This window comes from Podarcis vaucheri (genome assembly GCF_965113315.1).
Source record: "Podarcis vaucheri genome assembly, chromosome: 7".
Lineage (NCBI taxonomy): Eukaryota > Metazoa > Chordata > Lepidosauria > Squamata > Lacertidae > Podarcis > Podarcis vaucheri.
This window is the reverse complement of record NC_138765.1, coordinates 909,458-922,761: the sequence shown is the minus strand read 5'-3', so window position 1 is coordinate 922,761 and position 13,304 is coordinate 909,458. Positions and strand designations below refer to the sequence as shown.

The 13,304-nt window shown below is 54.2% G+C and overlaps 1 protein-coding gene across 1 annotated transcript in view; it reads right to left on the bottom strand.

The window, feature by feature from the left end:
* The window catches only part of LTBP4 (latent transforming growth factor beta binding protein 4), a gene marked incomplete at its 5' end in the record, with an annotated part of 53,788 nt that extends 42,012 nt beyond the window's left edge, over positions 1 to 11,776 (bottom strand). The window contains 3 exons of the mRNA XM_082230944.1: positions 2,021 to 2,198; positions 8,723 to 8,793; positions 11,598 to 11,776. Coding sequence (XP_082087070.1) covers positions 2,021 to 2,198; positions 8,723 to 8,793; positions 11,598 to 11,776 — 428 coding nt within the window. The remainder of the gene's footprint in view (positions 1 to 2,020; positions 2,199 to 8,722; positions 8,794 to 11,597) is intronic.
* Positions 11,777 to 13,304: the final 1,528 nt, after the last annotated feature.

Sequence of the window (13,304 nt, the reverse complement as noted above, 5' to 3'; positions counted from 1 at the left end):
GGGGCAGGGAGCAGCACGTGGCTTGAGATCAGTACATGCGAAAAGGATCTAGGAGTCTTGGTTGACCACAAACTTGACATGAGCCAACAGTGTGACGCGGCAGCTAAAAAAGCCAATGCAATTCTGGGCTGCATCAATAGGAGTATAGCATCTAGATCAAGGGAAGTAATAGTGCCACTGTATTCTGCTCTGGTCAGACCACACCTGGAGTACTGTGTCCAGTTCTGGGCACCACAATTCAAGAGGGACACTGACAAACTGGAACGTGTCCAGAGGAGGGCAACCAAAATGGTCAAAGGCCTGGAAACGATGCCTTATGAGGAACGGTTAAGGGAGCTGGGCATGTTTAGCCTGGAGAAGAGGAGGTTAAGGGGTGATATGATAGCCATGTTCAAATATATAAAAGGATGTCACATAGAGGAGGGAGAAAGGTTGTTTTCTGCTGCTCCAGAGAAGCGGACACGGAGCAATGGATCCAAACTACAAGAAAGAAGATTCCACCTAAACATTAGGAAGAACTTCCTGACAGTAAGAGCTGTTGGACAGTGGAATTTGCTGCCAAGGAGTGTGGTGGAGTCTCCTACTTTGGAGGTCTTTAAGCAGAGGCTTGACAACCATATGTCAGGAGTGCTCTGATGGTGTTTCCTGCTTGGCAGGGGGTTGGACTCGATGGCCCTTGTGGTCTCTTCCAACTCTAGGATTCTATGATTCTAGGGCCTTGGATCTGAAGTGCCTGCACCTGTGCCGGATCCTCAGGAGCGGGCACCAGGTGAATCCTCTCTGGCTCCGGAGGTGATTGAGGACGCATTGCCTGCAGGTGCGCCTCTCTCAGCCCTGTCAGGGGAAGGTGAGTCTCTCCCTGGGTCCGGTCACCCTCCAGCCTCTCCTGGGCTGCAGAGGCTCAGGGCAGAGAGGCGAAGGGAACTGGTTTCTCCCAGGAGGAGTGCTCGCCTTAAGGCCAGGAGAGGCGGGTCTCCTGGGGGCCGGGACCGCCCCTGGCCTCAGAGAAGATAAAGGCCAGTCAGCCCGGTCCCAGGTGGCGGGAGCAACGTCGCTGAAGAGCTGTTTTGGCCAGCACCCAGTCCTGTTCCTCCAGAGTTCCTGTCCTTGCCCGGCTCCTCGCTTTGGACCCCGCTCCGCCCTTGGAGGACAGACTACAGACCCTCGTCCTGGACGTCACCCCACGGGAACCTCCCCCCGGGACCGGCACAATGAGCCACATTGGATCAAGACCATATTACGCCGCACATTTCTCATTAACATTAAAAAATAACCAAAAAGAAAACATACCGTATTTTTTGCTCTATAAGATACACCAGACTACAAGACGCACCTAGTTTTGGGAGGAGGAAAACAATAAAAAAAATTCTGAATCCCAGAAGCCAGAACAGCAAGAGGGATAAGCGATCCCTCTTGCTGTTCTGGCTTCTGGGATAGCTGTGCCGCCTGAATTCACTCCATAAGACGCACACACATTTCCCCTTACTTTTTAGGAGGGAAAATGAGTCTTATACGGCAAAAAATACGGTATTTTCCCACCTGCAAATCCTCGGACTTCTCTCCACTCCTTCTTCTGGTTCTTTAAATAATCCAAATAATTTTACATTCCAGATCCCTTTACCCAATTTCCCAACTACTAAACAATTAAACCTGTGATATACTGCACAGATATTTTAAACATTCAAACCACTTTCTACATTGCAAATTTCTGCTTACAAACTATTTCCCCTTTCAAAATGTTCCTTATTGTTGCTTTTTGCAAGCGTTTAATCCATGTCTGCTGACGTCCCAATTTATTTACAACCGCTGCCCCCTAGACTAGACTCTCTTGACCTTCGCACCTCTGGCCCCCCATTTCCATAAAGAGCCCCCAATCTCCCATCCCTGCCCTTTTCCGACTCTGCAATATCCCTTTTGAGACGAGGCAACCAGAACCGTGTGCAGGATTCGATTGTGGCGCCCTGCAGCACGTGTGAGGGGAGGGGGCTGAAAGGGAGGCCCCCCGCCCTCTCCAACTCACGTCAGAGGCTGCCAGCGGATGGCCATGGAGCGCAGGGGTGCCCGGGGGGGCTGCGGCGTCATCGTGGGGCCGGGGGGCGTGGCCTGCTCACAGCGGGGGCCGGAGAAGCCTGAGCGGCAGGCGCAGCGCTGGGGGGCCCTGCACTGGCCCCCGTTCCGACATCGAGGGAGGCAGACGGCTGGGGAAGACGAGAGAGAGGTCAGAGCAGGTCCACCAGGAGCCCCCTTCTGCCCCCCCAGCCACCCTATGGCTCCCCACAGTTCCTGGGGGCAGGGGGGCTGCTGGGCACGCAGAGCACCCCACTTTCCACACAAACCCCAAATCTCTCCTGGAGAAGCCAACATGGGGGTGTCTAGATTTTTCTGCAAAACCCAAAACCTTCAGGGACGGTGGGAGTTCTAGTCCAACAACATGAGACCTGGGGGGTGGGGGTGGGGTGGAGTGGTTAGGGTCAGACCAGGACCGGGAGCCCAGAGTTCGAATCCCCACTCACTGGGTGGCTTTGGGCTCGCCTCTCCCAACCTAATCTGGGTGGGTGGGCGTCTGTTATAATAATAATAATAATAATTTATTATTTATACCCCACCCATCTGGCTGGGCCTCCCCAGCCACTCTGGGCGGCTTCCACAGAGACCAAAAATACACTAAAATGTCACCCATTAAAAACGTCCCTGAACAGGGCTGCCTTCAGATGTCTTCTGAATGTCAGGTAGTTGTTTATCTCTTTGACATCTAAAGGGAGGGCGTTCCACAGGGTGGGAGCCACTACCCAGAAGGCCCTGTTTTTGCATTGTTTTTATTCTGATTACTGTATTTTTCTGTGTATAAGATGACACTTTTGGCCAAAGAAAATTAGGCAGAAATTGGGTGTCGTCTATACACGGATAGTGAATGCGGGGGGGGGGGGATGTGATTAATGGCAGCAGCAACCAGGAGATTGGCAGCGGTGATTGGGCGGGTGATTGGCGGCTGGGACAAGTGGGTGGGGGCGAGCGGGCAGACAATTGTTGGCAGTGGCTGTGGCAAGCGATTGGCAGTGGTGGGCAGGCAGGTGAGTGATCGGCAGAAGTCACATCCCCCACCACCAAAAAAAGCTAAACAGCTTGATTTCTTGTTTGTTTGTTTTTAAAAAATAGGGGTCGTCTTATACATGGAAAAATACGGTATATGTTTTCTGATCTTTCCTGTGAACCACCCTGGGACCTCCGGGCAGTATATAAACTCAATCAATCAATCAATCAATCAATCAGTTGCAAGCTACCTCACAGGGTTATTGTGGGCTTTAAATGAGGAGGGGGGGAACCTGGCACGCTCCTTTGAGCTCTTGGGGGGGGGGGAGGTGAGCCAGAAATGCAATGCAATAAAATAAAACTAAATAATGGGGAGGGCATCCTTGGGGCAGACAGCACTGCGTGGCATTGTAGAGGGGCGCTGCAGCGAAACCCCCTGGTCCCGTCCCCCAGGGCTCAAAGCCTCACCTGGCGAAGGGCCATTGCAACTGGCAGAGCAGCTGTCCTGTATGCATGGCAGCGTCTCCTGGGAAAAGCCTGAAGGCCCACTGCTGCCAGCCAGTGCTGGAGATACAGTGGTACCTTGGTTCCCAAACCCCAAAAAACCCAAAGTGAGTGTTCCAGTTTTCGAACATTTCGGAAGCCAAACGTCCGATGTGGCGGCTGGCTATTGTTTCTGGGGCGCCTGGACCAATCAGTTTTCGAACATTTTGGAAGTCAAATGGACTTCAGGAATGGATTAAGTTTGGGGCTCTTGTTTTTGCTATTTATTTTGTGTTTTTGTTTTTGTTTTTTGTTTTTAAATGATATTTATTGAAAGTTTGAAATTACAGAAAAAAGTATAAAAAAGAGAAAAGGAGATTAAACAATACAAGTCAATACATATAAAAAAGAAAAGAAAGAAAAGAAAAAGAAAAAAGAACAAAACACACAATACATCAAGACCAAAAACAAAAGCAAAAAAGTTAAAAATAGATCCAATATTTCCATATCTTTGTGTTTCATTAACTTGTTTCATCAACCTCCTCACACCTCCCTTTTTTGTATTCTAGTTGTTCATTATTTCAGCAAATCCTTTCCATCTTTCACTATTTTCTGTCATTTAATTGTATTAATTTATTTTAACCTTATCTTACCATAAAAAACCCTAAAACTTAAAACTTATTTGTACATAACTTCTTATAACATTTCTACTAAAGCCATATAGTTTCATTGCAACATTTTTCTAACACTCATAAATTTTTCAATATTTCTCTAAATAATTTTTTTAAACTTTCTTTCAGTCTTCATCCACCGTCTCTTCTCCCTGGTCTCGGGTTCTGTCAGTCTTTTCTATCCATTCCATCTAGTCCATCAACCTGGTGATCTCCTGTCCGAGGCTCTTAACTCTTTTCCATGTCCCTTCTGCAGATCTTATTCATATTTATACCTACACTTTACTTTGTCTTCTTCTGATCTTGTTCTTAATTTCCTTCCTTTGTCACTGAGGAGTAGCTCTCGGGAAAACTCCAACCTAACAATGTCTTTATCTCTTCTCGACAGGTCAGCCCATTCTCCATAGACAGGGCCAAAATCCAAAAAATAATTCAAAGCATGTTTCAAAGTCCCTCCAAAGTTAAAGGCCCTCGCCACTCCAATCTCCCCCTGGCCCAAAACCAGATCCCAAAGGCCAGAGCATCCCTGCATAAGGGGATCTTTCCAACTTTCCTTCTCCAATCCAAGCGGGACTCCATCTCTCCAAAGCTGGCTTTCTCCAGATTCGGTCTTCAAAAGCAACAGCTTATACTCATACAAGGCCCGAGGCTCTCTCCACTTGTATTGCTTGAGGTTCAACAACAACCTCCTCCTTTGTCTTCTCCACAGCTTGCCATGTCAAAGCAGATTCCTGGGTCGGTTCCTGAGTAGTTTCTTTATAAGTATTCACTTTTTGTCCCAAATCAATCCTTTTTTGTCCAAAATTGTCAATGCTAGTAGTCATCGCATCCATCTTCTCATGAAGCTGTTCCAATAAAGCACTTGTTTTGCAAAAAGCAATCACTAAGGCTTCTTCTGTCCACATTCTTGTCCAAGGTCAATGTCTAATTCTCACGGTCTTTAATCTCTACAGCTGGAGAATTCCCCAGATCCACTCCTGCAACAGTTTCAAGAGCTCCCTCTAAGGGAAACAGTTTCTATTTGTATCCGTCTTTTTAAAAAGCAGGTCCAGCAACAAAGTTAACAAAGTTAATTTCGATTTTCAGATATTTTGCTCCTTTCAAGTGCAAAAGGAAACATTGGAATCAATATGTTTCTCTTGTTTAACTATCTGTCAACATACGTTTTATTCACAGTCAATGAACTTTCCCAATACGTCGCTCCCTGGCAGCCCGTTCCCAGGTTCAAAACGGTGGTAATTTATCTTTCTTCACTCTCTCTCCTGCAGGCTTAAACAATCTAAACTTTCCCCCTCTTCTCCTGCTTCCAAGGGGGGTTTAGTAATTTTAGCCGATGGAGATTTAATCCTTTACAAAAGACTTTCCAGACTTTAGCTTGCAATGTCTTTGCTTCAATCTATTTACAAAAGCAGAAGGCGGACTTCCTGTTTGGAACCTTCCCGCTTCGGTGCCAAATTAAAGATGTTTAGTAATCCAATTTTCCGTTCTAGTCATGGGTAGTTGTTTAAAGTCCAATTGTCCACAGGAAAAAGTCAGCGCTCTCCGGCAACAGCAATGCGGCTTCACTTCGTGAAAAAAGCAATCGATTCAAAGCACCGCGCCGCTCACCCCACGTCGCTCCGGATCCCCGAAACTGGGTTTCCCCGCGAGTAGGGGAGGCGCAAAAGGTGCCAGCTGAATCCCACGTCCACAGGCTTCTCCCACCTGTGGTTTTTAATGGGTCTCCGCCTCGCCGTGGCGGTCCAGACCCTGATTTCCATGAAGCGGATTCCTCCCGGTCAAAGGAAATCCGCCATTGCCGGAGGCGCTAACCCAGAAGTCTCTATTTTGTGTTTTTGTTTTTGAGGCTTTTTCGGTTCATTTGATTTTATAACTGTGTGGAACCCAGGTCAGCTACTGATTGATGGATTGTGTGACTGCGGAAAGGGATAAAAGACCCCCAGCCATACAAGGACTATCATCAGCGCAGGTAAGAAAATCATAATAATTTTAATTTTTATCATCTACAATGCTGTCTTATTTATTTTATAATACAGTGGATTATTGCTTTCATTTTATGAATCAGTGGTCTCGTTAGATAGTAAAATGCATGTTAAATTGCTGTTTTAGGGGTTGTTTTTAAAAGTCTGGAATGGATTAATCCCTTTTGCATGACTTTCTATGGGAAAGCGCTCCTCGGTTTTGGAATGGATGAAGTTTGAGAACTAAGGTACCACTTACCCACCTTGGAAGAATGGCAGATGAAGGTGATTGACTACATGGGATTGGCAGAAATGACTGGCAGAATCCGAGACCAGGGAAGAGAGACGGCGGAAGAAGATTGGAAGAAATTTAAGAACTATCTTAAGAAACATTGTAAAATCAATGTGTTAGAATGAGGCGGCTTTAAAAATCAGATGGAGTACAGCTGTAAAGATTAAGTTAAAAGAAAAGAAAGGTTGACAATTAGATAAAATTAAGGGTGAGGATTTGCTGAACTAAATATTTAAAATGGGAATGCAGAAAGGGGAGGTATGAGGAGGTCGGTGAAGTAAGTTTTAAGAAAATAAGGTTCTGAAATTATACTTGTTCTTTTTTTGTGTGTTTGTGTATTGTTTTGTGTGATATAATTTGTAAAACTTCAATAAATATCTTTTTTTTAAAAAAAGAGAACTAAGGCGCCACTGTCCTGAGCTAGCCGGTTTCCCAGGGAACTCTGGCGCAAAGGCAGCTGCTGCCACCTGCTGGCCAAGCGTGGATCTGCAAGATGCTTTGAAGCCTGGGGAGCAGCGAAGGGAAGAGAAAGGGAGACCTCTGAAGACCCTTCCTGGGAATGGCAAGGGAACCCTCTCCTCCTCCTCCCTCAACTGGTCCCAGGCTTCCCACGGGGGCACCTGGGCAGCCACTGTGAGAAGAGGGTGCTGGGCTGCACCCAGCGGGTGCTATAATAATAATAATAATAATAATAATAATAATAATAATAATAATAATAATAATAATTTATTTATACCCCGCCTTCCCTGGCCAGAGCCGGGCTCAGGGCGGCTAACACCAATAAAAACATAATAGGGGGGAAGAGAGGGGGGGACCCAATTTAAAATACAGGTTAAAATTCAATTTAAAATGCAGCCTCATTTTAAAGTAGCCGATAAATCAAGACCATAAGGGGAGGGAAACATAAGAGTCAGACTGAGTCCAAACCAAAGGCCAGGCGGAAGAGCTCTGTCTTGCAGGCCCTGCGGAAAGATGTCACGTCCCGCAGGGTCCTGGTCTCTTGTGAGAGAGCGTTCCACCAAGTCGGGGCCAGTACTGAAAAGGCCCTGGCCCTAGTTGAAACCCATCTAACCTCCTTGAGGCTTGGGACCTCCAAAGTGTTGTTATTTGTGGACCTGAAGGTCCTCCGTGGGGCAGACCAGGAGAGGCGGTCCCGTAGGTACGTGGGTCAAAACCAGCACCTTAAACCTGACCCTGTACTCCACTGGTGTCTAATGCAACTGGTATAGCACTGGATGAACGTGATCCCGCAGCGAGGACCCCGTGAGGAGTCTCGCTGTGGCATTCTGCACCCGCTGGAGTTTCTGGTCAGCTTCAAGGGCAGCCCCGCGTAGAGCGAGTTACAATAATCAAGCCTGGAGGTGACCGTCGCATGGATCACTGTGGCCAGATCAGGGCGAGAAAGGTAAGGGACCAACTGCTTAATATGGCGGGGATGGAAAAACACCACCTTTGCTGTGGCTGCAACCTGCGCCTCCATAGAGAGGGAGGCGTTGAAGGTAACACCCAAGCTCTTGACTGAGGGCACTGGCACTACTTGTGCCCCCGCAGGAGATGAGAGATGGGACGGATGTTCTTAACGAAGTACAGGTTGTCTGTTCCCGGGAGGCGATTTGCATCTGGGAGAGGGCCCAATCTCCGCTCTGCTGCCCAGCTCTGCTTCCCCAGAGCATCCTGGCCGGGGGCTGGACTAGATGAGTCCTGGGGTCCCTTCTGACTCCACTGTGCTGTGGTTCTATGACCAGGAGAGCCCTCCTGCCCAACCAGCGCCCCTTGTGGGCAGCCAGAGACTGCAATTGCATGGAAACAGAAATGTAGAATTGGAAGAGACCCCAGGGTCATCTGCCCCAACTCCCTGCTAGGCAGGAATCTATTTATTCATTCCATTTCTAGATTGCCCTTCATCTGAGCATCACAGGGCAGTTTGCAATATGAGGAAACTCCGTCAGGACAGCTCCAATCACCTGTGTCTGAAATTTACCAAAGCCCAATGATGCGCCGTGTAAGGAAACAGCAAGCTCCAAAGAAACTGCCCCCCTGAGATGCCCCCCCCCCGAATCTCTGGCTGGGAGTTGGACCAGACGACCCCGTGGGGCCCCTTCCAGTTCTATGATTCTGTGAATGCGGCTGAGATGCAAGTCCCAAGTCAAGGCGGTGGAGAGATGGTGAAGCAGCACACAGTGGATGCAGGATGCAGGATGAGGCCTGCCTTTCGGGAGGGGGGGGATCCTTGTCCTTGAAAATCTGCCTCCCCCAACTCCTCTCCCTCCCCCCCCCCCACATACCTTTGGTGCACTTCCCAGTTTTGGGTGCCAGGGCCCATCCGGGGCAGCAGACCTCCCCACAGAGGTTGGGCCTGGAGAAAGAGAGAGAGAGAGAGGCTGTGAAGGAGGAGCCAGGATTGGGTCATGAGAGGAAGGGGGCGGGGGGGGATGATAGCCAGTCCAAAAAGCAGAGGGATTAGCTGGGGGTGCAGGAAGAAGGGGGAGGCGGGGGGCCAGGGTCTCCCAACACTTCCACATGTGATTCAGAATGACTTTAGCAGACAGTACATGGATGCAGGTGGCGCTGTGGGTTAAACCACAGAGCCTAGGACTTGCTGATCAGAAGGTCGGCGGTTCGAATCCCCGTGACGGGGTGAGCTCCCGTTGCTCAGTCCCAGCTCCTGCCAACCTAGCAGTTCAAAAGCACGTCAAAGTGCAAGTAGATCAATAGGTACCGCTCCGGCGGGAAGGTAAACGGCGTTTCCATGCGCTGCTCTGGTTCGCCAGAAGCGGCTTAGTCATGCTGGCCACGTGACCCAGAAGCTGTACGCCGGCTCCCTTGGCCTATAAAGCGAGATGAGCGCTGCAACCTCAGAGTCGGCCATGACTGGACCTAAGGGTCAGGGGTCCCTTTACCTTTACTACCTCTCAATTAAAAATAAATACATTTAGGCCCAGCACCCACTGACCACCACAAGCTGGAATGTCCTGGGAGGACGCACTGGCAGTGCCCCCACCTGAGTGTGACTTCCTGGGATCCCCGCACCCCCACCCCCACGGGGCCAAACATTCCCTTCCCTCCCCCCTTGAGGAAGAGACAACCCCCCACGGCCTCTCCAAATGGGGCTGGAGGTGAGCCCTGACTGCCGCCTGGAGGAGCGGCTGCCAGCCAGTGCAGAGCTCAATGGACCCAGCAGCCTGACTCAGTCGAAAGCAGCTCCCCCTGCCCGCTTCCCACAAGGGAAGGCTAATCCCGGCCGGCTGCGCATGTGACCGGCAGCTGGGTCCACTTCCACAAAGCTTCAGAAGAAGGACGGGGGCTCCTCTGCGGCCGCCCAGGGGTTGCTGAACCCCGGCTCCCAGCCTCCTGCTGCTGCCTGCCTGCCTGTGCTTGCTGGGGCTGAGGGGAGCTGCAGTTCCCCTCAGCCCCAGAGTGGGCAGGATCAGGCCAGTGGCCCTTCTGGCCAGCATCCTCTCCCTCCTGTGGCCTGGCAGCCTCCAGCCCTGGAAGCAGAGCATCCTGGCTGGGAGCCCTCGGGAGCCCTTTCCTCCTCCTGGCAGTCCTCCTTGCCTCCAGTGGGAGGGAGTTCCACAGTTTAACCCTGTGCTGTGTGAAGAAGGACTTTCTTTATCTCTCCCGAATCTCCCAGCCGTCAGCTTCCCTGGATGAGGCTCATCTCGCCCCCCACAACATTTCCCTCTTCTGCCTGCTGGGTGCCCCATAGGCAAGGCAGGGGGGTCCCCAAAAGGACCCCACTTCCACAGTTCCTGGAGGGTAGCAGCAGCCATCCTGCCTTGGCCAGACGACCCTTGGGGGCCCTTCCGATTCTGCCAGGAGCAGCCATTCATGGTCTCATCCTTTCCTTGCCCTCCAAGCTGCTGGGCGTCTCAACGGTTTAAGGATGCTCTGTGAAGAAGACAGGTTCTGTCTGCTCTGAAACATCCCACGTCCCGTTTCCGTGGGAGACCCTGCGTGAGAGGGAGGGAGGGAACACGCTCTCTCTCTCCATGCACTCTGCACATGTTCAGCAGCACTCTCTCTTCCCCAGGCTGGTCCTCCAGCAAGGCTGCAAAGGCTGCTGCCCCCTCCCCAATTCTCATCCGGACACCCACCTCTGTGTCATCCAGACTCCTCTTTCTTCTTCTTCTTCTTCTTCTCTCTCTCTCCCCCCCTCTAATTCCTGACATTCTTGTCCTGACGGGACTCAAGTTACTAAGTGGATTTGCAGGAGATGGAGATTGTTTCTCTGGAGCTCCATGAGGCAAAGGAAGAGGGAGAGAGGGGGGGGACCACAAGGCCCCTTCCTCACTGACTGCTTGGCCTGGGCTTGGCCTGGGGGAGCAGGGTGCCCCCACCTCACTCTCAGGGGCTATGGGGGGGCAGGCACATCCAGGCGCACCCTCCCTCCACAAAGGGGGTCTCCTGCCTGGCCTGGCCCACACTGTCTCCAAAGAGCCAAAAAGGAAGGAGGGCACCTCTGAGCGCGTGCAGAGAGCCTCTCCCTCTCGGCTCGGCCTTCTGGGTCTCCCCCTCCCCGCAGCTTGAGAGGCCCTGCCTGCCTGCCTGCGAAGAGGAGTGTCTGCCACCGGAGCCTCAGGCACAGGGTGCCAGCCCTGGGCAGAGCTCATGGAAAGAGCTGGTGCCAGCCTCGGAGGAGGAGGAGGGGTCTTTGCTGGGAGAAGCAGAACTGGGGGGGGGGAGAAGGGGGTCAGGCCGGCAGCCCCAGAGGGAGGGGGCGCTGGCAAGAGGGGCTGCCCAGGTTGCTCCTGCCCAGCTGAGCTCCGCCCTGCTTCCAGGGAGGGGGAGGAGCAGCGACCCACCTGGCAGGGCCGTTGTGGCGCCGGCACGTGAGCCTGGCTGGCTGGGCGGCTGGTGCTCCAGGCCAGCGCTGACATTTCCAGATGGGGCCTCCAGCCGCCGCCCCCCCCCCCCCGCCCTGATGAGAAGACCAGGCGCCGGAGGCTGGCCCGAAGGGGCGGGGGGCCGAGCGCGCGGCGAGGGCGCTGCCAGCGCCACGGGGCAGCCCGCTCGGCCTCTCCGGGCGGCCCCTGCGCCGGGCACCGCCGGGACGCCCCTCGGGGCTCCCGGGAGAGCCCCTCCAAGCCCCCGGGGGTCCTGGGCGGCGCGCGCCCCGTCGGGGAAGGACAGGTCCGGGGCGCGGGGTCCCCGACTCACCTGGCCGCCTTGGGGGCCCGGCCGGCGGAGCTCTTCCTGCGCTTCTCCAGGGGGGGCGGCCCGACGGCGGGGGTGGGAGCGGCCCGACGGCGCGGCCCGCGGGCTGCGCCCAGCGCCGGCGGGAGGAGCGCGGCGGCGGCGGCGAGGAGGCAGAGCGCGGCCAGTGCCGGCGGCCGCATCCTGCCCTCGACGGCGCGGCGAAGAGGCAGCGGCGGCGCTGGGCTCGGCTCGGCGGCCGCCAATGGGCGCCCAGCCCGGCCCGCCTGCCCCTCCGGCCCCGCAGCCAATAGCCAGCCAACCGGCCGCCGGACGGGGAGGGGCTCCGGCCGCAGCGCAGGTGCCGTCCGTCGGGGTGGGCTCGCCGCGGGGAGGGGGCGGGACTGGGCGCCCCCACAGGGCGGCCGCCCCGTCCCTCGCGCCTGGCCGGCTGGACCGGACCTTGGCTGGGCGCAGGGAGCCGGAGATGGGCTCTGCCCGGACGGGGGGGGGGTCCCTCTCTCCCTCCCTCGGCCGCCGTCTGCTATGGGGGCTGCAGGATGAGGCCAAAGAGAGGCCCTCCGGCCCAGCATCCTCTTCTCGCAGTGGCCGAGCAGGATCCGAGCATCCCCGAGCCGTCTCCCCTCCTGGGGATTCAAGAGCACTGCCTGCCTCCCACTGTGGAAGCAGAGCCCCCCCCCCCGAAGCCCTCTCCTCCTCTGGGAATGTGCCCCGTCCCCTTGGGAATCCCCCCCCCCAGGTGGGTGGCCCTCCTTGCCTCCAGTGGCAGGGAGTTCCGTAGCTTCGCTCATTTGGACAATGAAACGCGGCCGCTTTGCTGCAAGCATCGCTGGAGCAGGAGGCGGCGCGTAAAAGCCAAGCAGGACCCGGGAAGCAAAGGCGGGTCCTGCAGAGGCTGGATCGGGCCCAGGGGGACCCGTCTCCTCCCGTATCCCGTCCTCGCAGGGGCCAAAATGTGCCCCGGGGGGAGAAGCCGCCAAGGAGGCGCCGAGCAGCGCAGCCGGGGTCTCCCCACACTCACCACGGCGAGGAGCGCGGGATCCCTCGCCGCCTCTCTTTCCTTGCCCTTGGCCGGATCCTCTTCCAGAGTCTCCTGCTGGGGGGAGTTCCCGGGTTTAGGAGCATTGACAGAGAGACCGCCAACCCCTGAAAGCGCAGCGCTTCTCCCGAAGAACTCTGGGACCTGTAGTTTCAGCATCCTCAAGCACGACTTCCCAGGATCCTCGTGGGCTTTCAGGGGGGCTGCGGCTCCGCCCCCCAACTCTGCCTGGGGAGAAGAAGCCCCTCCTTTGTCTGCCCCGAGGCTGCGAACCTTCCGCTTCTCTCCGCCTTCTCCGTGCCATGCATGGGGGGGGGGGCGCATGGTGAGAACCAGATGGCAGGCTAGATGCGCCCCTGTGGCCTGATCCAGAATGCTCTCTTTCAAATCAGAACCAGTGAAGGTCCTGTGTGAGTGCCTGGAGGCGGTTGGAGGATGGATGGCGGCTAACAGATTGAGGCTGAATCCTGACAAGACAGAAGGACTGTTTTGGGGGGACAGGGGGCGGGCAAGTGGGGGGACGCCCTGGTCCTGAATGGGGTAGCTGTGCCCCTGAAGGACCAGGTGCGCAGCCTGGGAGTCAATTTGGACTCACAGCTGTCCATGGAGGTGCAGGTCAATTCTGTATCCAGGGCAGCTGTCTACCAGCTCCATCTGTTACGCAGGATGAG